General features: G+C 36.2%; 5 protein-coding genes across 7 annotated transcripts in view; 3 read left to right on the plus strand and 2 right to left on the minus strand.

The window, feature by feature from the left end:
• Positions 1-778, plus strand: part of LOC104727160 — a 9419-nt gene extending 8641 nt beyond the window's left edge. The window contains exons 3-5 of one of the 2 annotated variants that reach the window (XM_010446186.2): positions 6-59; positions 148-329; positions 444-778. In XM_010446186.2, coding sequence (XP_010444488.1) covers positions 6-59; positions 148-329; positions 444-536 — 329 coding nt within the window. In that variant the 3' untranslated portion in view covers positions 537-778. The remainder of the gene's footprint in view (positions 1-5; positions 60-147; positions 330-443) is intronic. The other variant, XM_010446184.2, reaches the window with a different exon arrangement.
• LOC104727161 (ethylene-responsive transcription factor ERF057-like) lies at positions 2525-3557 on the plus strand. The gene has a single exon (XM_010446187.2). The coding sequence runs from the start codon at positions 2592-2594 to the stop codon at positions 3450-3452; it is 861 nt and encodes a 286-aa protein (XP_010444489.1). The 5' UTR covers positions 2525-2591; the 3' UTR covers positions 3453-3557.
• On the minus strand, positions 4551-7336 carry LOC104727162 (probable trehalose-phosphate phosphatase J). The gene is made up of 11 exons (XM_010446188.2): positions 6802-7336; positions 6561-6701; positions 6388-6459; positions 6194-6289; positions 6056-6112; positions 5849-5950; positions 5676-5753; positions 5500-5569; positions 5330-5400; positions 5130-5222; positions 4551-4999 (listed from the first exon to the last, which is right to left on the minus strand). The coding sequence occupies exons 1-11, from the start codon at positions 7078-7080 to the stop codon at positions 4949-4951; spliced, it is 1110 nt and encodes a 369-aa protein (XP_010444490.1). The 5' UTR covers positions 7081-7336; the 3' UTR covers positions 4551-4948.
• Positions 21095-21912, plus strand: LOC104727163 (PLAT domain-containing protein 3). The gene is made up of 2 exons (XM_010446189.2): positions 21095-21286; positions 21383-21912. Exons 1-2 carry the CDS (start codon positions 21224-21226, stop codon positions 21845-21847), a joined length of 528 nt encoding a protein of 175 aa, XP_010444491.1. The 5' UTR covers positions 21095-21223; the 3' UTR covers positions 21848-21912.
• Positions 22186-24957, minus strand: part of LOC104727164 (inactive TPR repeat-containing thioredoxin TTL3-like) — a 5057-nt gene continuing 2285 nt past the window's right edge. The window contains exons 2-5 of one of the 2 annotated variants that reach the window (XM_010446191.2): positions 23733-24094; positions 23287-23655; positions 22690-23023; positions 22186-22602 (exon numbers count right to left, since the gene is read on the minus strand). In XM_010446191.2, coding sequence (XP_010444493.1) covers positions 22471-22602; positions 22690-23023; positions 23287-23655; positions 23733-24094 — 1197 coding nt within the window. In that variant the 3' untranslated portion in view covers positions 22186-22470. Of the gene's footprint in view, positions 22603-22689; positions 23024-23286; positions 23656-23732; positions 24410-24957 lie in introns of both variants that reach the window. The other variant, XM_010446190.1, reaches the window with a different exon arrangement.

Genomic DNA, 24957 nt, shown 5'->3' on the forward strand with positions numbered 1-24957 from the left:
TTCAGCTGCATATATCTGGTCAGATCTTCACTACCAGGATATCAAAGGTCGATTATCAGGTAAGTGTTAAAATCACACTGCAAAACTCTGATTCGAATAACGTTGGTAAATTAGATGTATGGTCATATAAATCGGTTCTTAACGCAGTGCTGAAGAAGAGCCAGAAAGAAGCTAGTGGCTTGATCCGAAGGAATAGTAAAGGGAAGCCAGCGGATCCTTATGGATCTGAAAACTCCAATAACTCCACAAACACAGAAAATGTAATGGGTCAATGGACATCTCTGTTTCTTAACATGGAAGGCATCTTGGCTCGTGAAAGCAACCACCTTGTAAGTTCCTCAGAGCCTCTATTGGATTTTTCAGAACGTAACTTGAAAATGTTTCTAATTTACTGAAACTTGGTTTCTGTGTTTTGATGTCCGTTGTTATTTGATAATCTGCAGCATAATAGCTTTGTAGCCATGAAAGAGTTGAGAGAGAATTGCAAGAGTGATTTGGAGAGAGCGACGAAAACAACTCAACACAACAACAGTTAGGTACTGATTGTTCTTTACTGGTTTGAATGTTGTAAGACTCTTGTAACCTTATTCCTTATATTTCAAGCAACTCATGTATGTATTATAACTTCTATTGTCATCATTGTGATGTTGCATCTACGTTTAGTGTTAGACTCACTTGATTCTTCTAGCAAATTGTATCTGTCCTTTGAGAGTAGGTACAATATTGACCTCTGTGTTTGCATGTATGTCTCTATTCGATTTCTCATCCTTTTGTTGCTGCTAATGTCCCTTACAAACAACTTTTTGTGTTTATTATTATCTAATATGAAGGTTATTATTAATCAAAGTTTCTTATAAGTATTGTTGGAATTCTAAGTAAAATAAGAGGTAGCACCACAATAGGTACTGATAATCAATAGAGGTCCACGGAATCATAATAAAAATTGTTTGGCTACCTAATCATGCTATTAGTTTAGCAATGAAGTAATTAAGAATAGGGAGTATTGATTTGTTTCTGCTTTGACATGCAAAATGTCAACTATTTAACATTATTTTGAAAAAAGGTTGGCTGTATAGTCAACGAATTAGCGGTTTCACCTCGAATTCTTTTTCTTTTCTTTAGTTTTTTGTTTTTCTTAATTCTGTTTAGAATGCTCATATGCATTTTATCAACTTATAAGAGTTGATACAACATCACACTATTTTAATAAATATAAAAATTTAGGTCGATTTTACGGGTTCTGTTTAAAATTCTCACACTGTTAAATTTAGTGTGTAAACTGTCTTTCAATTTGTGAAAGATTCTTACAATTTAAAACGTTTGCAATAGTCAACATATGATTCAAATAGCTGCAAAAACAAAAACCGTAATTGATAAGTTTTGTATTCAGATTTATAGTCATGTCCCTGTTTCGTTACAAAAGCTTCAAGCTTTGTGAATACTGATTAGCCAGCCGTTTGGCTTACATGCTTGTGTTTGTAAAAAAAGCTACTAATACAAAATGAGGTTGGTATAAAAATATCTTCAAAAAGCCTAAGAGAAAAAACCAAAAAAACAAAAAAGTAGAGAAGATTCACGAGAAGCAACCCAAGTCCCATGCTTTTCCTGAAGCTATAACAAAAGCTCATTAAAAAATATCTAAACTTATACTATTATAGAGGCATTGACCAAAAAAGTTCTTATATAATATAGTTTGACATTGAGCCTCATTTCCTTTGTTAAAACTGAGAGCCTCAATTTCTTTTATACTATGTTATCTTATATTTAAAAATTCCAATATAGTTATTTATTTAAAATGTCTAATTTTCTGAACTAATGAATCATCTTTGTCGGTTTTTAAATAACAAAAAAGACTAAAAGGAAGGGAGGAAGAGGAACCGAAGAAGTTGTTGTGCTAAAATTGAGAGTGAAGGTGCCTTCCGTAGTTTACATGTCTAATCCACGTAAGTCACAGCGTGCATACACGTCTACGTTGGCACTTTTTGATTTCACACTCAATGCTGATTGGTTCCAATCCTATTTTGTTACCTTTCATGATTTTATCCTACTTTACACATACTCCCTTTTCATAATTAGGATTATGAACAAAACAAAAATCTCAAAAATTCAATATCTAACATGTTGATTACAGTCATATCCCCAAAATTTCAAATACAGATCCTTCTTGTTTCTTTCTTAAACGAATGAATAGTTTGTACACTTGTAAAAAGGCTATATGCAAATATAGTTGTAATTTAGATTCTTAATACTACAACTACTTTGCTTCACTTGAATTGAATATGCTAAGAAACTTAACACATTGTAAATTTTTGTAAATTTGCCTGAGTAATTGAGACACCAATAAAACAGAAACAAATTAAGTAGACATAACAATTGTCAACGCGTTTATTTCATACTAATATTATTATTTAAATGCGTCATTGACTTAACCACAGAAAAAAAAAAAAAACCCCATGGCCGAAACGAGCACACATATATAAGCCAAAGTTTATGGCGAAACTATCAAACCCAAGATCGTGAATATTTCAAATATAAACAAAAGAAACATAAATATCTTTGTTTCTCACCTTTTTTTTTTTGTTGGTTAACAAATGGCAATAGCTTTAAACATGAATGGTTACATAGACGAGTTCACAAAAGCTCTTGAACCGTTCATGAAGGTAAGTTCATCTTCTTCTACCTCTTCTTCAAACCCAAAAACCTTAACTCCTAACTTCATCACTGATAATAACCAAGTCTTGCCGGTATCTAACCAACCCGGTCCGATTGGGCTAAACCAGCTCACTCCAACTCAAATCCTCCAAATTCAAACAGAGTTACATCTCCGGCACAACCACCAATCTCGTCGTCGCAGTGGTCATCTCCTCACCGCTAAACCAACCCCAATGAAAAAAACCGACGTGGCAACCAAACCGGTTAAGCTATACAGAGGCGTAAGACAAAGGCAATGGGGCAAATGGGTAGCTGAGATTCGCCTACCTAAAAACCGAACCCGGTTATGGCTCGGTACGTTCGAAACGGCTGAAGAAGCTGCGTTAGCTTACGATCAAGCTGCTCATAAGATCAGAGGAGACAACGCTCGTCTCAACTTCCCAAACATTGCTATTCAAGGAGACTACTACAAACATACATTGTCTCCGTCTATCAAAGCAAAGATCGAATCCATCTGCAATAACTCTGATCTTCTTCCTCTGCCTCAGGCTCAGCTCAAGAAACAGGCCAAAACAGAGGACGTGTTCTCTGGCTTTCTTTATACGGGTCCTAAACCGGAGAAAGAACCGGATTTTGAGGATAAATTCGGATCCGGGTTCTCGGGGTCTTCTCCTGAGTCGGATATAACGTTGTTGGATTTCTCAAGCGACTGTATGAAAGAAGATGAGAGTTTGTTGATGGGTTTGCACAAGTATCCTTCTTTGGAGATTGATTGGGACGCTTTAGAGAAACTCTTCTGAATCCCATTCGAGCTTCTTAACTCTCGTTTGTTTACAAAAATTGTTAGAAGATTATTTATTTTCAGAGCTTTGTAAATGGTCCTCATGGAAGTTCTTGTTCTTGAACCTAACTCTGTTTCTCTTTCTTTTTAATGGGCCATTTATTGGGCTATATATATTTTAAGAACCCAATATCTTTAATTAAAGTCGAGTCCAATATAAACTTATGGACTTCTTTTTTTATGATGGACTTGAATTATTTGAAGGGAAAAAACAAAATTCAATATATTTTCATAATTATTTGCTTAGTTGTTCTTGTTCTTTTTTTTCCTTGTTAATTCAAGATAAATTTTCATAACGTATATCGAAAAGAAAAAAAAAAATCGAAATAACCTTATTATATTAAACGTTGAGAGTGACTAACAATAATCAAATTCCCAATGAAATCCTCAAATTCAAAGAACTAATTAACCATCTTGGTTAGTTGAGAATGTCAGGGAAATTGGTAAAAACAATGACACGTGTCAATAAAATGTGGCTCCCCATTGTTAAGGCATTCTCCTTCACATGCATCACCATGTGCACATTAAATCATATACTATACACTACATAGGTTCATGATCCCTTTTTAAAAAAATGAACATTATGAATGGTTGATTTCGAAGCGTGGACCAACATTTCCAACGTTGACACGTATTAAGGATCTACGAGAAGTCCAACATGCATATATGCATGGTGAGGGACAAATGATATGGACATGAAGTGGAACACGTACTTAACATGTAGGTTCCCATGCGGTGCAAGTAACTGACGAAAATTTTGTCCTTTCTTTATTTTATTTTTCTCTTTGATTTAGAGAAATTGTACTTTAAAAGTCTTTAATTGTATATAAAATAAAATAAAAAGGTTTGGAAGTTGAAGAATTTGTCACGACTCGGTCTTTGTTCGCACAAAGTACTCTGTATCTTTTCATGTCGTGAAATAAAGTTCGGACCTACCAAGGATATGTGTCTAGGTCTCACTAGTCGACAATCTACATCTTATTAAAACTCGCGCATTGATTTTTTTTTTGTTAGTTATATATGTTGTTTAGAAATTATGAAGAGGAATACGTACAAGAACTAAAATATGATTATATATTTCATAAAAATGATACACATTTCGCATTGTAGTTTTACAAAAGGTATCATCTATATATATACCCCCCTTCCCTTACAATAGCCTAACTTGAAAAGTAAAAAATTTGCCTTCAAGCAATAAAGATAGAAGGCTATAATTAAAAATATATATATCCCCAAGTTGATAAAAGTTCCCTGTTTTTCTTGTTCATATAATCTCTTTTTCTAAAAGAAAAGAATTATGATGAACAAGATCAACCTATATGAGGATCTTGTACAATGTTCCATCATAGGTTAGGGATGTACATATTATCTATATATATATATGCACCTATGGTTACGATTATTATTTATTTAATTAAAAAGACTACTAAATGTACTTCATTGCCCCTTCCACGTTTATTGCTGCGTTTGTTTCCACTCCACCAACCGTCTCAAGAAATCCATCACCTGTACATATACATTACAAGAAGGTCATTATAATTGCGTAAATCGTACGTATAAACATACGGTTTGATACATCTATTATTTTTAGGTTAGCACTATTTTGTTTTTACATAATAGTATATTAAGTACTTGCCTCCGGTGGGTCTTGCAAAGAATACGACGCACTGGTGTCTTTGGGGAACTTGGAGACAAGAATGCCAAAGCCTTGTTCTCTCTCTCGTAGCAGCTGATTTAGTTTAAAACGCAATTAGTGTATGACAAATTTAATTGGTTATATATATATATATCGGGACTATATTACTATTATTTATAATTTTTATTTAAATTGTATACCTTAAAGGCATCTTCATCGGTTTTGTCATCACCAATGTAAATCGGAAATACTTCGTTACAGTTCTCAAATCCTGCAACATCCAGAGTTTTTTAATTTAGAAAAAGGCACATTTATGAGCCATATTGATTGTTGATGAAAAAGTTAAACAAGAGAAGAAAAAGAGTCTCACCGAGTGACTCCAACAAAAACTCAAGAGCCTTGCCTTTGTCCCATTTAACCATAGGTCGGATTTCAAACACCTGTTTAAAGTACAAAAATTACTTTCCAAATCATATACCTTTAATTATAAAAACTAAGATACGTTAATCCAACATTCACCAACAAGAAGATGTCACGTCATAATACCTTTCGACCTTGAGAGAGTTTCAACGTCGGATAGTTCTGTACCACCGACCGAACTTTTAAAGCCAGTTCGCTCCATTTCTGATTTTTAAGATCATCATTCACTGTATTAGATTTGATTTCTTATAAACATACATTAATCGGATTTTTTCTACTTTTTTTTTTTTTTCTCTTACCTTCTCGTCGACACAACGGAAGTGAACAGAAAGACAGAACTTGTTGTTCTCCACTTTGGCTCCTGCTGTTGATTTGGTTTTCTCCACTAATTGCTTATAAACCTGAAGAAAAAAACACTTAATTAAATTTGAAGTTCTAAAAGAGATTAAAAACACACAGGGAGATGCAGAATAAACAAAAATTGATAATAACACAAATTTAATTACCTCATCGATCATGGGAAGAAAGTCTCCGGCTGGTTGGTATAGAACAGATGGTTTATCCTAAAAACAAAGGTAACTTTTGATTTAAAAAAAAAAAAAAAAAGATTGAAGTTTAGTACTCATTTGTGTGTAAGAATCTACCTTATTGTATCTTGAGAAACCTTTAGTTGGCCCCTTAATGTCCATTCCATGGCTTCCAGCATAATACAGTTCTGCTAGCTTCACAAAGCTATAAACCTACAAAAATTAAATAAAAAACATATGAATATTGTAATTGGTTCATTAACAAAATTTGTTACGAATATGGGAAATAAAATTATTTATACAAAATGTACCTTGTCAATGCATCTACCAGTAACTATAGAAGTTGGAAAAGATTTAGCCATTTTTTTCACTGTTCTTCTCATCTGTGAAACACACAACATAGATTAATATCTACAAAAAAGATAGAGATTTGAACAAAACAAAACAACAAAAAAGGAAATTTTTCTTAATTAATTATAACAACCTTGCTAGACATGAAAGCTCTGTCTGGATCATCCACGATTGGAGAAAGAGTACCGTCATAATCAAGAAACATGACGATTTGTTTCCCTCTTGCAGCTTCGATGATACGTTCGAACATGTCTAGTGCTGATGGATGTCGTTTCTGGTAGGAATCAAATTAATACAAATAACACTTATTTTAGCAATTTATGCAAGAAACAGAGTTTTTTTTTTGGTACTGGAAAAAAAAAAGTGGAGCTTACGATCCAAGAATTGAGTTCTTCTTGTGCGGAGAGAGAAGGAAGTGATTTGAGATGGGTAGGAGAAGAAGCTCTCATGGAGTCAACCCAAGAGGTAAGTCTTTGACTTTGAGCTCCATTGATCTCAAGGTTTTTGAGCAGTTTTTTCTTGGAGATTGAGATGTAACCAGGAGCAGTCGGTGGCTTTTGAGCGGAAGGAGTAAAGACCGATGAGTTTGACACTGTAGAGACAGTAATGATCCCCGTCTTTGCGTCTGATACGACGACGTTTTGGCTCACCATTTTATAAAAACTATGAAACAGAGGAAACTAAAACAGGGGATTTCCAGAACAGAGGAGGTGAAGTGAGATTGAGTGTTCTTCTCGACAAAAATCGAGAAATCTTGAATTGAGAAAATCAGAGATTGAAGATAAAGAGAAACGAGAGTTGTTGAGAAGGAAGAAGAAGTGAAGTTGCTCTGTTGTTCTTTTTTTTAGGAATCTGGTAAGTGTTTCTTTAAGTGTTCGAAGAGACGAGAGAAAGAGATAGTGTGGGAAAGATGCGAGGACCAAGAGGTGGGTTTTATAGAAGAAGCACAAGCCATCACAGAGTTACAAGTGGGAGCCATGGGACCGAGGTTCTTATGTGGGGGACCTACAAAGCCGGCCCAGCTTTGAGCCTTTGAGGGAGGAGGAGGTGGTGTGACTCTTCTCTTTGTCTTAATGGTCCCTTTACAATGCCACGTGTCCCCAATGCAAAGGAAGCACCCATCTTCACCTCTCCCTCTCTATGTCTTATTCGTCTAGGTCGTATTCGTATAATAGTATGTTTTTAATAAGCTCACGACGTCGAATCATATGATATATAAAAATAAAACTGAAGTAATCGAGTTGTTTTTATTATTTCACTAACCAACTAATGTCCACATCAACATAGATATCAACCGTAATATTTATTTATTTATTGGGACAATTTTAATTATACCGATAATATACAAACCAAAAGCTTTCACGATCTATATATACTATTATACACATGGATGGAATGGAACACATACTCTAAATTATTCCCCAAAAAAAAAAGATTGCTTCGTTTTTCAATAAAACTATAGTTATTAATTTACTTTTTATGATACATTATTGGAAATCCGAATATACAACATATAAATTGCCTTGGCAATAACCACACCATCTAAGCTAGACGACTTCACCGATTTCATTAACAAATTAAAATGACTGTATGAGCCCGCCGGCCCGACCCCTTGTGATGCATACAGCTACACGTACGATACTTAAAAATGACATTACATTTTATTAACATAAAATCATCATATTGTAATAAACCAATATCTCTCTCGAACTTTCTTTTATACCTAACTTTTGTTCACGAATTGACAGGAAAAATAGTTTATGGAAAAATTTTCAGAAAGATACAAACATTTAAAATTAAAAAAAAAAAAAAAAACAACACGCATTGGATGATAGACCAACAAAGCCTTATTATAATTGTAGTTATTGAAAATTTCGAGCATACAAAATACTAAGTTTTTAGAGCTATCGAACCAATCGTTCAATAGACACTAAACCTAAATTGAGAAATAAATACTGTAATATACTCCCTCTGTTCCTAAAAAATTGATGTTTGAGGGATTTCACGTAAATTAAGAAATAATAATTGTTAAGTTTAAAAATAATATTATTTTTTACTAAAAATATATTATATATTTATAAACTAATAATTATTTAGATTTTCAAATTTTCTTATTGATCACTTATTGAAATTTACAAAATTTTAATATTAATTAACTAAAAATAGTAAAACATGAATCTTTATGGGACAAAAATAAATCATAGAACATCAATGTTTGTGGAATAGAAAAAGTATATTTTTTTAATGTGTTTCGTCATGGAATATCAATATATATTATTTATTTAAAAGGTTACAGGATTAAGAGCATCATTACCGCATGTTACTTCCCCCATTTCTCAAAAAAAAAAATATATATTTTATTGTGTAATCAAATAGAAAAGTGACATATGTAGAATTAAGTAAAGAATCGTTTCTACCAGGAGGATTTTGAGAACGGTTCTTTGTGTTTTTCTTTTCTCCTTATATTATTTTATTAATTTTAAATAAAACAATTTAGTTGAGTAACGGCTTAAGTAACGCCCGCTAATCATGGTCTAAGAAGGCTCGTATTTATACAAAGATGCGAGAAACGAGCAATCCCGTGCTTTAATAAGATTGACCCTTCGAGAAAGTTGTAGTCTATCCGGATTTCAGCATTGCTCTCAGAACAATTTGAATTTGATTGTAAGTTGTAATGCTTCTTGTTTTTTTTTGCACGTGGATTTTGGACCGTTATCTGTTCATTGGATTTATCTCGCAGACCCCATTCGGTTTTGGTACTTATCAAATTATGTTGTCTTTGTTAGTGATAAGTTTTGGGTTTTGTTATAACATATCACATTGTAACGGAACCGGTGTGTGTCATTCTAATGAAGTATACATGTGTCATCGCATGCATGTTTGCGAGGTCCGAAAGTGGAGAACGCATAGCATTCTCTGGGTGTGTAAAATATGCAAATGTGTGCATTCACATCTACAATGCTTATTAGATGTTATAAAGAAGCTTTATGAAATTTAGTAATTATTTGTATAATACTATATAATTAAAAAGTGTAACTCGAAGACGCCCCTTGTCTTTGAAAACCAAAAGCACCCATTTTTGTGCTAACCTCAAAACCAGCTGCGGCTGCAACGCATATTATATCAATTACTAGTGATATAATTGCAAAATTCCCCACTATCTCCATTCATATTCAAATTAGTTTGACAGTATGACTTTTTTATTTCATTCCATTTAATGCTAACAACAAAAATGCACTATATATGTTAATATTTTCTTGTTGTCAACACAACTATATATAGATATGGTTTTCTGCATACGAAAATAGTAAATCTGTACTAGTACTATTTGATATTTCTGTATATGTAAGTGTATAACTTGAAAACGAAAAAACAATACTACTAGTCTTTTATAAATGGGTTATCCTAAATCTATACTATATCATATACGTGTGTTTGCTAAACCTGTGGACTCTGTATTACTAATACGCATGTAATCAACTCGAACCCGTGGATCGCGTGGGAATATGCTCTTACTCGTTACTACATAATGCATCCCTATTATTGGATTAAAAATAATAATAATAATTGGTACTCGGTCAAAAGAAGTATGGGTTTGACATTGGAATGAATCGAATGTTTTTTTATTTATTTCTAGAAACGTAAATGTAAGTTTAAAAATAGAAAAATGGGCAGTAAATTTACATAGGGGAGGAGGGAGAGTCGGTAGGTCAAGAATTCAATATTTTACGAGGAATCTGTGTGTTATTCAAGGAAAGTTCAGTCTTCTGTTTGATCACGTTTATGGTTTGAAACTAGCTGGTCAATGGCACGATCACACGAAGCCAATAGACTATATTATTTGTTTGACTATAATGCCGAATAAGATACTTGGAGATGGGAAAGGAACGTTTGACTTTCTGTCCAACACACTAAGAACATTTAAAGATACTACTAGCTTCTAACATTTTTATCAAAACCATTTAGTTTCAAATTGAGTAATGGCTCTTTATAACACCTCTTTTTAAGTTTTTATCTTCGGGATTAAGAAAAAAACGAAGTTTTCTAATAAATGCTTACCAAACGCGGATTCATAATTCAACATAGCCAACAAACCTTTTTTGAATTAAAACTGATTGTTCTGTCAGATTGAAAATCTATTCGTAAGGGAACTCTTTTTCCAATAAGCTATATATTCGTAATATACACCAAAATCAGAATAAACGGAACTTTTAATATCATTTCATCTGTGACCGTAATATTTGCTTATACAATGTAGACCTAATTTTTTTTTTTTTTTTGGTAAAGTAAATTATACTATGCCTTATGAAAAAAAGAACAGTCAAACCATGAAGAATACTAGATGGACACATTGGACAGTCTCTCAAGGAATCATCTCTTAACAAGATTAATAAATAAGTATTCTTGATTTCTTAGGATCTTATTCGTTTCGCCATGTGCCTCTAATTTTTTTTCCGATTCGATGTATGTTGAAAAAATAACTCGAGCCTGATGTGAACGCGATCAATGCAAGTATATTTGTAAAACAAAAATCATTCCGGTTTTCGGTTTAAAAGCTAACATTCATAGAAAGATTTTCTTTTTTCTTTTTTCTTACAAATCTTAAAATAGTTCAAATTTGTAATATGAAAAATAGGGATATTATTGTTTATGTTTTGAATTACTTGTCATTCAAGAATGAAGATATATAATGCAGATATCTAATTGACGATGACGCAAGCAAATATGTAATGTTCGAAGAAAGAGGCTTCACGGGCTATAGATTCGGATTCTCTCGATCCTTTGTTTCAATTTCTGGTTATGAAATTACACTTTACACTTATATTAAGTTTTTTTTAATAATAAAGCTGCAAATAAAACTATTATCTTTTGTTGTTGTTAAGAAATATTGTGTTGACTGACGAGCGTACACGGGAAAATGGTAGCGTGTCTCCGGATTCTTTAGTTTTAGATGAGTGGATTAATGACTTATCCTTAATTGATATAGGGTTTACGGGTGCAAAGTTTACTTGGAAGCGAGGTAAGGAAGCAAGAAACTTTGTAGCTAAGCGGCTCGATAGGGTCTTGTGTTGCGCGAATGCGCGGTTAAAGTGGCAAGAAGCCACGGTTAGATATCTCCTATTCCTCGCGTCGGACCACGCCCCTTTATACTTACAGTTGTGTCCTGCTGGAAGAGGGGATCCGCATCGTCGACCATTCCGTTTCGAGGCAGCATGGCTACAATATAGTAGCTTTAAGGAGTTGTTACTTTCTTCTTGGGATGATCAGTTATCCACCCCGGAGGCTCGTTCTACTCTTCGAGTTAAGCTCAAACAGTGGAACAAATATGTTTTTGGGGATGTCAAAAAGAAGAAAGAAAAGATAATGAAGGCGATTGCTAGAGTGCAGGTTCAGTTGGACTCGCAGCAGACAGATGATTTATTGACCCGAGAAGAGGAATTGTGTCATGAGCTTGATGTGATCTTGGAACAGGAGGAGATGATTTGGTTCCAAAAATCTCGTGAGAAGTTGATTGCACAGGGGGATAGGAATACCAAGTTCTTTCACACCTCCACAATCATCAGAAGAAGAAAAAACCGCATTGAAATGTTGAAATCTGATGATGGCTCTTGGATCATGGACCAGCAGGAGCTGGAGGAGTTGGCCGTAGGGTACTACAAAAGATTATATTCAATGGATGATGTGGATCATGTGGTGGAAAAGCTACCGCAAGAGGGTTTTGCTCCTTTGGTGGAATCAGACTTGCAACTGTTGGGGAAACCTTTTACTGGTGTTGAAGTATAGGCAGCTATTCGTAGCATTGGTAAATACAAAACACCAGGACCAGACGGGTTCCAACCGGTGTTTTATCATGATTATTGGGATGTGGTTGGCGATTCAGTGATTCGCTTTGTGTTAGACTTCTTTGCAACGGGGGAATTACCGGAGGAAATGAATGACGCCTTGGTTGTTCTTATTACTAAAGTAAACAAACCAGAGAGGATTACGCAGTTCCGTCCCATCAGTTTATGCAATGTTTTATTTAAGACAGTGACAAAAACCATGGTTTTACGGTTGAAGCATCTGATGCCAATGTTGATCGGACCAACACAGTCTAGTTTCATACCAGGACGTCTTAGTACAGACAACATCGTAATTGTCCAGAAGGCCGTTCATTCGATGTAGAGGAAAAAGGGTGTGAAAGGGTGGATGCTTCTTAAGCTGGATTTGGAAAAAGCTTACGATCGTATCAGATGGGACTTCTTGGAAGATACGTTGTATGCGGTAGGTCTCCCGGAGAATTGGATCAAGTGGATAATGAGGTGTGTCTCAGGTCCCTCAATGCATATTTTATGGAATGAAGAGAAAACCGAAGCGTTTCAGCCGGAGAGGGGCCTCAGGCAGGGAGATCCCCTGTCACCGTACTTATTTGTTCTATGTTTGGAGAGGTTGTGCCACCTGATTGAGCATTCCATTGATGCTAAGGCCTGGAAATAAATTTCACTATCAAGAGGTGGCCCTAAGTTGTCACATGTTTTTTTTGCCGACGATCTCATTTTGTTCGCTGAAGCGTCAGTTGCACAGATTAAGGTGGTTCGAGGCATCATGGAGAGGTTTTGCATCGCCTCAGGACAGAAGGTGAGCCTTGAGAAGTCCAAGGTTTTCTTTTCAGAGAATGTGACCAGGGATCTACAGATGCGGATCAGCCAAGAGAGTGGGATAATGGCGACGCGAGACCTTGGTAAATACTTGGGCATGCCAGTTTTAAATAAGCGGATTAACAAGACTACCTTCACTGGAGTTGTTGAACGAGTTTCTTCACGACTGTCGGGTTGGAAGGGGCGTGTTCTGAGCTTGGCGGGGCGAATCACTTTGGCTAAAACAGTTTTAGCCTCTATTCCTGTTCACACTATGAGCTCCATCATGATGCCTAAATCAACTTTGCCTGCTCTGGATAAGGTATCTCGTACTTTCATTTGGGGAGGGGTCTCTGAGAAAAAGAAGCAACACCTAGTATCTTGGAAGAAACTCTGTTTACCAAAGAGTGATGGAGGTTTGGGCTTTCGTTCAGCCCTAACAATGAATAAGGCTATGATTTCTAAGATTGGTTGGCGAATCTTGCAGAAGGATGATAGTTTGTGGAGTAAAGTGGTGTGTAGTAAATATAAGGTGGGATGTGGCAATTCCCGTGATTGGATTGGGGTGAAGAGTAGTTGGTCTTAAACTTGGAGGAGTATAGCTTCGGGGCTTCGAGAAGTGGTTCTACCAGGTTTAAGTTGGATTTTGGGAGATGGGCTATCCATATCTTTTTGGCGAGATCATTGGTTGGGGACGGGTCCTTTGATTGATGAGGTTAATCAGAATGTCCCGACACTGGACTTGGAGTCGCGGGTGAGGGATTTTTGGATTGATGGGGTAGGTTGGGATTGGACACGCCTAGCCTTATTGCTCCCACAACAAACTCAGTTGTGGCTTGCAGCCGTTGGGGTTGACACTTTTACTAGTGCGAAGGATAGAATCACCTGGCGAGAGAGTCCAACTGGAATGTTCTCTGTTAAGTCCGCTCACCACTCTCTCACTCAGGAGTCCATACCTCGGCCGAATATGACTTCGTGGTTTCAGAGGATTTGGAAGGCAGCGGTACCGGAGAGGGTGAGGGTTTTTCTCTGGTTGGTCGCACATGGAGTAATTATGACAAATGCGGAACGTTGGAGACGTCATTTGAGTGATTCAAATATTTGTCAGGTTTGTATGGGAGGAGAGGAAACTATTCTTCACGTCCTACATGACTGTCAAGCTATGTCTGGTATTTGGATTCGGCTGGTCCCAGCCAGAAGGAGAGGAGTGTTCTTTCACCAGACGCTACTTGAGTGGATCTTTGAGAATTTGAGCTCTAGTACTGGAGCGGAAGGCACTCCTTGGGCTATCACATTTGCAATGGCAGTTTGGTGGGCATGAAAATGGCGATGTATTAACGTCTTTGGTGAATCTGGTAAATGTCGCGACAGGGTCCAGTTCATCAAAGATAAGGCGAGAGAGGTTTGTTTAGCACTTTCTGATGAGAGAGGAGGGCATGGAAATGCTTCCCGAGTGGTGAAACAAATCGTGTAGGAACCTCCACAGGAGGGATGGGTTAAGTTCAATACATATAGGGCGTCTCAAGGAAACCTGGGGCCTGCTACAGCGGGTGGAGTGTTACGAGATAGGGAGGGGAGATGGCTTTTTGGTTTCTCCATAAATATTGGCTGTTGTTCGGCGAATTTGGCTGAACTTTGGGAGTCTATTATGGGCTTTACTTTGCGTGGGCAAGGCAAATCCCTCGGCTGGTGATCGAAGTGTATTCGGAGGTTGTTGCAGGTTTCTTGGACAAGAGAGTTGCTGATATGCATCCATTGTCCCTCCTGGTACGCTGGTGCCATGGTTATATCTCGAAGGACTAGCTAGTCCGTGTGTCCCGTGTGTATCGGGAGGCCAATCATCTCGCGGATGGTTTGGCACAATATGTTTTCTCTAGACCGCTTGGTCTGGAATTATTTGAGTCTTGTTCTAGTTTTGTTATTTCTGTGTTAGACGATGATATATGAGGGGTCTCGTAACCTTGATATGTCCAGTTGTAATTTCTTTTTTTTAATAAAGTAAAGGAGGTCTAGGTTTTTCTGATTCACTAAAAAAAAATATATTGTTCTGACTAGTACCCAATTTATTAAGTTATATAAACTGGAAAGCAGACCCGTGTTTTCCGGCTGAATCAACGCCTTTGAACATCTTCTAAGTATATTGTTCTAAACATCTATAATCTCTTTTGGCGACGATTCAACGTATAACTAATGTCTCAAAAAGTTAGATTGTGAATTAGTTAGCTACACGTGCATGCACTTCCCCGAAGTTTATGAAATTTATCTTGACCTTTATAGAGCTTCACTCAAAATGATGTTTTTTTCCTTGAAAATTTTATTTATTCTTAGCAATTTTTTTTTCTCTTCTTATATGACGAAAAATGTTTATTTCAGAAAACAGCTACCTCATCATAAATTGGGGTTGTACATAGTTTTCAAGTTTTATATTCGATTGTATCAATTATTATAACTACGTACGTTGTTGTGGAAGTCAATTGAAGTTGTCAGGCTAAATCGCCGGCCATGGACCGGACCGAGTCCGAAAAGATTCAAAAAGGTTCATAACGTGTCAGGAGCTTGTCCCTCGCTGCCCAAACCATATGACTCGTCTGAATCTGTCCTTCTTTCTAAACCCGACACCACACGTGTGGTCTACTTTGGTACGTGTCCCTATTGAAACACAAAGCCCTCTCTAGTGGTCGGCAGATTCTTTAGTTTTATTTTATTATCTTCACACAAGTAAGAAAAAAACATAGCAATTAAGTAAAAAAGTAATACTAAGACATGCATTCATCGTACGTGCACGCACCAAGTCCACATGTTCGCCTCCTCCCGACTGATCCCATCAATAGGTTAGAGAGTAGAGACTTTGTTGATAGTTTTCCCGAGTTAAAAGTAATAAATAATTTTTTCCTAATCAAGATGGTTTTTAGTTAAATTTTAATACTAGTGTTCTTTTATTGTAAAGTCAAAATAAATTACTGTTTTGAGTCCATATCACCACGGTCACGGAACTAAATATTATGTTAGCCCAATATTGTCTTCTATAATCAAAAAATAATTTGAAGTACATTCTGAATTACATGTATTCAGTTGCTTGTCACTTGTATCATTACAAAAACCAGACGTATACCATAAATCCCTAATGATTATGGTATGCATATTGCTACGATAAGTGCCCAACTTTTTTTTTGTTGTGTGTGTGTGTGTTATATATAAAGAGGATAATCGTCCAATGCTTCAAATTTTCATGAATAAGTGAAAGTTCAAAATTTGAAAATATCATCTTATTGTCTTTGATCATGATTGCAAATTGCAACTGCCAACACTTTACATTACAATAATTGCCGGAATTCAAATGAATTTAGTTTAGGATTTTTCGAGTATCAAACATGTATACATGTTGAAATGAGAAGCTTACAATTAGTGGCAATAATAGAAGGTCAAAATCAGTTGGGGACATTCAACGTGTCTAAAATTGACATGAGGTTTTTGGCATATTGGCCAAGTTATTGCTATTTCCTTTTCTATGTAATTAAAAGAGAGAAAAGTTGATGTGGACTTTTTTTTGTTTTTTTTGGAGAAAGAATTGTAGTTGATGTGATTTTTGGGGGGAATTATAAGAAAGTAAAAGGAATGCGCTGTAAAGAGTTGTGATGAAGTGAGATATGAGAGTGTGATTACATGTAAAGAAGCTTATTCGACGTCGTTGGTTTAGTGTGTGTTTCTTATCACTTTCCTATCTTTTCTTTTTTTCTGTCGAAGCATTATGGAGCTAACACGTTTCGATCCTTTGTTTCCCTTGTATTGTAAACTTATTTTATAGGGAACTATGAAATTCTATTAGAGAAAAACAAAATCTGATAGTGATTTCATCAGTTTTATAAATGATAATATTATTAGCGTAGTAGTATCACCTTCTTTTAACTCGAAATCTGCTGGAACAACAACTAAAAATCTTTCATCAGACTCGAAAATTTTTATAATTATTGAAAAAAAACATGCACACAAATAATATAAAAGAACATCGAAAATCATAGCAGAAAATATATATTCAAGAAAAAAAGAATACGTACAAATATATTCTTTACCAACAGTTTTAAGAAATAAATATTCGTGGACCATAACAGTTCCATATCACGTGGAATAGGAAAAAAATATACCACATGACATGATATAAAGAATTGTATTCCATCTATAGCGAAGAACTCTATTATGTGAAACAATACCTATTTGGAATCAAACTTGATAGAAAAGTCCGTATACAAATATATTTATAAATAATTCTCAATGTTACATTTATATCTCTTTGAACTTAGAAATAACTTTCGGTGTGTATTAATCAGTTTAATCTGAATATTTATGAATTAAGAAGTAGAGAAGAGAAAAGAAAAAAAGAACAAAGACAGGTAAACGGAAACAACTGCCAAAGCCTAACGGTATCGCTGCCTTAGAAAAAATACAGTTACTTTCGGTCGTGGATATGGGCCCACTTCCCCACGGCTTTCCTACGCTTTCTGACTCACTTCCTTCCTGGCCCACTGGCCCATAATCATTATTTTAGATTAGTTTTTTTTAAATACAAAATTTAAAGTTTCAAGTTTAATCAAAACAGACTGTTTTTTTTTTTCGTTAGTGGATTGAACAAGAAGACAAACGAACTTTAAGCATACAATCATCATATTAATGAAGCAGTAATACCTAATCTTAATACACAATGTATATATTTAACTAATGACTTTTTAAGATGTTATTTTCCCTCTAGTTAATTCTATCATATTTTTTAAAAGAAACTTGCAAGAGAAAGAGAAGATGGAAAATGAATTGCCACTTATTGTCGGTCCACACATACACTGCTAAAAGAGAGAGAGAATGAAAAAAAAAGAATATTGAAAAGAAAAGGTATGGTTCTTTTGTCATTATATGATGAGTTGCTCTTTTCCTTGCTTCGTATCATTTGCTTTATATATAACTTTGCTTTTGAGTAAATATCTTTTTTTTTTGGTGAGCTGAATTATATTATATATATGGTATGAAACATTAAATGATTGCATACAAAGTATTGAAATCTCCTTAACAAGAAACCTTCCCCCTAGAAACCAACTGATAAACTAGATTAAACTACACCATTTATCTGAACATGGTTTGTCAAGTTAGCTTTTATTTACTATACCAAAAAATTCCTTCTAAAAGAAACTAGACAGAGGATGCAACTCTCTCATCTTCAAAAACATGATGCAGCCAATTAGGAAATCCAACAGCTACATAAGATTGAAGCCTACAGTCACTTGTGACACTGCAAACGATGAGACGAGCTCCTTTATTAGTTTTCGCTCATTCTGATTCCAAACCCCATTGCACAAAAAATGCCAACAACCTTCGAATTTCACCTGATTCATAAAGGAAGGATGGCCAGGCTTTCGGTCTATGTACACACTTAACGATAGTAGTGTCCTCCAGAGCAAAAAAGACATTAGCCCATCTGAGACTGATTAAACTTTCGATTGCCCAGATTGTTACTAAGTAACTGGCCTGATCTTTGCTTATCGTATTGCAGAAAGCCTGACGGCTACGAAAAATAACATCGCCTTTCTCATCTCTTAAAACCCAGGAACCACCTGCCAGATGATTCCTCCGCGACAAAAAAAATCCCAATATTGCATTTCACCCATGAAATAGGAGGCGACTCCCAACCTTTATCACTGACTCTACCTCTCTCCCCTGCATTGCACCTTGGCTCCCTATCTCCCCTTGTATTTGAGTCTACCTCAATTCTCTCTTCTCCATTGATATCCAACCTTTGGACAGTGAACCATTCTTCTACTCTAATCTTTTCCACTGATTTGAGAGGAGTGAAAACCTTGCCTTCAAAGAAAAATATGTTCCTATTTTTCCAAATCCTCCAAATAATCCAAAGAAAGCTCTTTCTCAACTGAGCCGACCACTGAATATTTCCTCTGTTGACTAGGAGATGATGCATATTTGAGTAAACCGAACCTTTATTAAAACCATTCTCCGGAGAAGGATAGTCTGATAACGCCCATATTTGTGTGGCACCAATACACTCAAATAAAACATGGTTTACCGATTCTCCTTCATGCCCACAAACTTGACATTTCTCATCAAGTCTCATTCCTCTACGATTTAGCTTAGATAACACTGGAAGAGCTCCACTTAATACTTTCCACAGGAAGACTTTTAGTTTTGGATCGGTTTGTAGTTTCCATACCTGCGATTTGAGTTGGTTGATTGATGGTTGCATATTCGCTTCTTAAATCAATATATGATTATTGATTTGCTCTGCCAACCAATATGCTGATTTAACCGAAAATCACCACTCTTATTAAACTTCCAAACTAAGAAGTCCTCTCTAGCTACCACTGGTTTCTTTTTTATAATTTTCTCTATATCCACAAGCAAGAAATGGTAGTTCAGCTTCTGATAATCCCAATCTATAATATATGAAATTTAATTTACTATAACAAAAGGGAAAAAAAATTTTTAAAAATCAGAACCCAAAATCTATAAAACCCTTGTAAAAAAATTATAATCATTAATAACCATAGAGTAATTACCCCTTATCCCTTTGGGTATGAGAAAAAAAAAACAAAAAAAGTTGATCGATTACTTATAATAATTAGTGATGATAACAATCTAATGCAATGATAAAACATCGATACATTCCGCATTATTAATCAAATACTTTATATTGTGGCTTATCCTATAATAAATTTTAAAAACTAAACTGGCAAATGCGCCTTCCACAATGTTACTACTTACTACTATTTTGTTGTTGTTATTATAGTTTGTCTTTTTCATTTTATCCCTATACACCGAAAAGGAAAATTATCGACTTATCGTATATGCTTTTTGTTATCGACTTATCTTGTGATGACTGATGAGGCATCTCTAGACTCTAGTTTCTAATAAGTCTAAAGCTCCATATCTTCAAAGAACCTTATCTCAGAAGTAACATTTTTTAACCATAGTAGATGGAAAATAATGAAGTTGGATATATAATTAATGTAAGTAGGTAGTGCCTTTAACTAATAGTATAAGAATACAAATATAACCATCCTACCTTTAAGAATCTGAAGACGGCGTGATATATATGAAATTGGAGAGACAATCTAGCATTACCACGCCCAAATCCGCATGGTCTGCAAAAGTATTTGAAAAAGCTAGCATCTAATTTTCTTTAAGCCATCAGAATATTCCAAGAAAATCATGAAAGTAAATTGAAAACCCGAGAAGATTTGTTTATCTTAATTAAGGGTAGAAGTAGAACATTATAAATATTCAAAGGTCGTTGCATATGCATTACAACTTACAAGTGGGTGTCTTTAAAACGATATCAGATTCTGATTTGATGGAATCCTCAACGGTTCACAAATCACCTCTTCAAAGTTTTTTCTTCTTCTTTTTTTTAACAAAGAAAAACATTTAAAAAGGCATTCGAATATATATAATCAAATGTGATATGTGCTTTGGGACAATTTAATATGGGCCGTGTAATTTGGTGGATGCACAGTTGCACACCCCAACTTGGTTTCAGTTGGAATATGAATATCTATGATAACGAGTCCATATTGAAAATTTTATGCTCGGAGTTTCGAAATAAGAAACTCGTTTGGTGAATAAACTAATGTTTTTTGTTGACAAACAATTAATATCTTAAGTAAGAGCATATTGTAAGTGCAAATCATAATGAGCATATTGTAAGTGCAAATCATAAGGAGCATATGCTTTGACAAAAAAATGACATATGCTATGTTTGTTTATAACTATTCCCTTCAAACATGGACTAATTAAATAAGACACTACATAGTCTACATTTGCCAAAAGACAAAAACAAAACCCAAACTTTGATCTGGGGTATATAAAAAGCCCAATATCATTTAGGAAATTGGGATGTGACAAAAAAAAACACACACATCTGTTGGAAAAATTCAAACAAGTCATTAGTTCCAACTGTCTAGAGCTACACCACCGGAATATCCACAATTTCACATAAACTATTAATAACTGTATTATTGTAATCTCTCAAGCCACAGAAAATAAATAAATTTTATAATCATAAATTATTAGTCTTTGCTTAAGCGAACAAGTAAAGGATTTATAATAAATTTCAAAGTTTACAACATTCCTCGATTTTCATACAGTTTAGTTCACGAACCAAAAAGAGTTATAAAAGAAGACGATGTCACGCGGCAGCTCCACCGTCCTCCTCAGTTTCCTCCTTCTCACCGCCGTCGCAATAGCCGTAAGTCACTTTCTTGCAAAATGCAAATACGCACACAAATCTTATAATTATCAAAATCGTGTAGATTTTAATGATATTTATGTGTTATATAATTAGTTGGACAATGATGAGGACATGTGCGTGTTCACGGTTTACATAAGAACCGGTACGGCATGGAAAGCCGGTACAGACTCGGTCATGAGCCTCCGTGTTTACGACAGTTACGGTCAAAACGCGGTTATCTCCGATCTGGTGTCATGGGGAGGTTTAATGGGTCCATTTCACGACTATTTCGAGAGGGGCAATCTCGACATTTTCAGCGGTTTAGGTTCTTGTCTCTCAGGTCCGGTCTGCGCGATGAACCTGACATCCGATGGCTCTGGTGATCATCACGGTTGGTATTGCAATTACGTGGAAGTGACGATGAGTGAGAGCCGTCGGAAGAAAAGTTGTTCTCAGGAGAAGTTTAAAGTGGAACAATGGCTGGCTCGTGATGCTTCGCCGTATGAGCTGTCGGCGATTAGAAATCATTGTTCGGACTTTGTCAAGAATCAGCGAGTTGCTATCCCCACGTTGATGTAATGCGAGATTATTTTATTTATAACTTTTGGGGTCAAAATGTGATGTTTCCGTGTGTGATTGAGAATTTGTCGGTTTTTTTTTTTTCCTCAAATAAAGAAAATGAAAAACAAATGTGTTGTATTAGAATAATGCTTGACATTTTAGTGATCAATGTATATTATAGGAGACGAACATGGAGAGCAAGTCACACATATATTGATATTCTTTTTTTGTACGGGGTACATTGGTCGACGTCCGATCCACAGTAAAGCCAAGTTTTAGGAGTCGAACTCTCCGGTGCAAAGACCGGCATAGGTGGCTGTAACCACTTGTGACTTGCCTAGTCTTAGGCATTGGAAAACTTTGGCATATTATTTTTTCGTTTTTGTTACCATAGACAAATATTTGAATTTTGTAAAGCTAAATACAGTATTCCCACAATCTCATTCCTATACAAACAATTGAATCGATCCAAACCCAAAAATATAAAAATTATAGAATCCACACAATTTTGTCATTTAGTTGTCGCTCGCCGTCCCAAAAGAGTAAAATCGAACATAGAATATTCCGGCCATTTTTTTTTTCTCAGTCCTGCATAGATATTATCCCTCACGGTGATTGATCTTTAAATCACCGGAAAATTCTCAAGAGTCTTGTCCACGGCGTTTCATGAGTTGTTGTTGAGCTTCTGATAATCCTCTTGTAACTTGCTCATCTTCCGGCGTCTCTTTCCTCAATATCTCATAATCTCCCACCGCCAATTCCCACTTTCCGATCTGCACCCGCAATTATTTAATATTACATCAAAGTCTCATATTTTCTTATTCCTTTCAAATTGACCCCACTAGTTTTTTAATTGTTACCTTGGAGTTACAATCGGCTCTTCTGAGTCGTGCCTTGCCGTATCCCGGACGTACGGAGAGCGCCGCCGTGCAGTCCTCGACAGCTTTATCGAATTGACCCAATTTTGTTCGGCAAGCCGCGCGGTTACATAGCAACACGGAGTTTCGCGGATCGTTGTCTAATCCTTCGCCGTAAGCGGCGCAAGCCTCCTGGAACCGCCCGGCTTTAAACAGCTCGTTTCCTCTGAACCTAGCTTCCGCCACCGCCTGTGCCCTCCGTGATACCATGATCACCTCTCGGTTGTTCCCGTCTAGCTTGCCGGCGCGTTGGATCGCCTCCACCGCCTCGTCGAATCTGATTACAAAACCAAACATTAAACCGGGATTTTCAAATTGAAGACCCGTACATAACTCTGTACCGGGATCCTACAATAAAACCAATAGTAACCGGGATTTCTAAATAAACAGTATATAGATTTTATCTGGTTACTACAAGAAAACCAAAACTTGTAACAGTAAACCGACACTTCAAATGTGAGACAGGACCGGAATTGTCAAATTTAAGACCGGTTACTATAATAAACCAAGAACTGTAAAGAAGAAGAAAACAAAACAAACCTGCCAGAGGCTAAGTGAACCTGAGCACGGACGACCAAGAAACCAGCATAACCAACGGGTCCATAGTACCTAGTACTGGTATCCACATCGAAAACAGGACATCTAGACAAAGCTTCATCAGCTTCTTGATGTCTATGCGTCTTCAACAAGGCTTCTGCTAGCAATGAATATACTTGTGGGGCTGCATCAGCTCCTGCAGAGATTGTGTTTGTTGTCTCCGTAATCAAACCATTCCAATCTCGTAATCTCTTAGCTTCTGTGCACTTGTTGAGTTTTGTTTGTACAGTTTTCGCTTTTGCAATGTCTTCACTATCAGCCTCTGGACCCGAATGCTTAAAATGATATATTGATTTCTCCACCTCTCCTAGCCTATAGGAATTTGTATGATCTTTTTACAATGTTTATATATAACAAAGAGTTATGATTTATGAGGGTTTTTCGATTACCTGAGGTACAAGTTACCCAATCGATGATGTGCTCTATGGTAATGAGGTTCAATTCTGATTGCTTCTCTGCATTCGAAAACCGCATCAAGAATTCTCCCGAGGGCTGTCAAAGCTGCACTCTTGTTGCTACGATAAGCAGCTTTGTTGGGATCAATCGCAATGGCTGCATCATACAATGCTAACGCCTCTGCGAAATTCCCATTCTTGTAATCTTCATTCCCCATGATCTTCAACGTTTCTGGATCCATCCTTGTTGAGATTGCTCTACACAAAGATCCTGATTGATCTTGACTTTTTGTTGCGGCGGCCATCGTAGTCCTCTTTACGCCATATCCATTGTTATTACCGTAATTTACACCCGCCTTAACTGGTCCTGTCTGATTTAAATTGCCAAGGTTTCCATATAACATTACATTACTAGAAGATGCACGAACCAATCCATTGGCTCCTCTTGCTTTCTGATGATCGGTGATCATGCTTTCAAGCTCACCCGATAAACCAATGGCTTCTCTCGGCACTTTCCTCTGTCCTCCTCCTCGGTATGGATCAACGCTATTACTATTGTTGTTATAACTACTCCTTTGTTGTTGTTGTTGATGACTCTCGTAGCTCCCTAATTGATGGTTATTAGGGTATTGATTTGACGAGGGTTTTGATGGAACTACGGATCTCTGGTTCTGGATCTTTTTATTCTGGACTGGCTCGGCCAAAACCTTCTTCTGATCATCGCGAGGCTTCTTTAACTCGGTTCCTGGAGATTTAGTGAATTGAATGTTGCTTGTGGCGGTTGCAGCCGTAGATGTGCTTTTCTGGCTACCGTTATCGGCTGCGGTAGATTTCTTGGACCACAAGCCACGTCTACCAAACATTACAGTCAATAAACCACAACCTGATCTTCTCTCCGCCGCCGCGGCCACCTTGTTCTCCTCCATCTCAAGAACCGGCCTTGGAATTGGAAAACCCTATCCCTCCCAAAAGAACAAATCAATCAAGATTCAGAAATAAAAGAAGAAGAAGAAGAAGAAGAAGAAGACGATGGTGAGATTTGAAACACAGAAATTAATGGCGATGAGAAGGGAGAGATCTCATGTTTTAAAAAGAGGAATAGAGGAGAAAGATGTGATTAGGCTTTTCTCGGCCGGACGGTAAAGAGGAACGAAGATTCTTCCGTTTCGTGTTTTGTATTGGTGTCATTAATTTTATATTAAGTGTCATCATGATTTTT

This window comes from Camelina sativa, chromosome 11, assembly GCF_000633955.1.
Source record: "Camelina sativa cultivar DH55 chromosome 11, Cs, whole genome shotgun sequence".
In the NCBI taxonomy this organism is placed as follows: domain Eukaryota; kingdom Viridiplantae; phylum Streptophyta; class Magnoliopsida; order Brassicales; family Brassicaceae; genus Camelina; species Camelina sativa.

Coding starts and splice junctions, on each gene's coding strand:
- LOC104727163 (XM_010446189.2), top strand. CDS start 21,224: ATGTCACGCGGCAGCTCCACCGTCCTCCTCAGTTTCCTCCTTCTCACC. Junction 21,287..21,382: donor TCACCGCCGTCGCAATAGCC/GTAAGTCACTTT, acceptor TTATATAATTAG/TTGGACAATGATGAGGACAT.
- LOC104727162 (XM_010446188.2), bottom strand. CDS start 7,080: ATGGTGAGCCAAAACGTCGTCGTATCAGACGCAAAGACGGGGATCATT. Junction 5,754..5,848: donor TCCGTTGTGTCGACGAGAAG/GTAAGAGAAAAA, acceptor CTTAAAAATCAG/AAATGGAGCGAACTGGCTTT. Junction 5,223..5,329: donor CCGATGAAGATGCCTTTAAG/GTATACAATTTA, acceptor AAACTAAATCAG/CTGCTACGAGAGAGAGAACA.
- LOC104727161 (XM_010446187.2), top strand. CDS start 2,592: ATGGCAATAGCTTTAAACATGAATGGTTACATAGACGAGTTCACAAAA.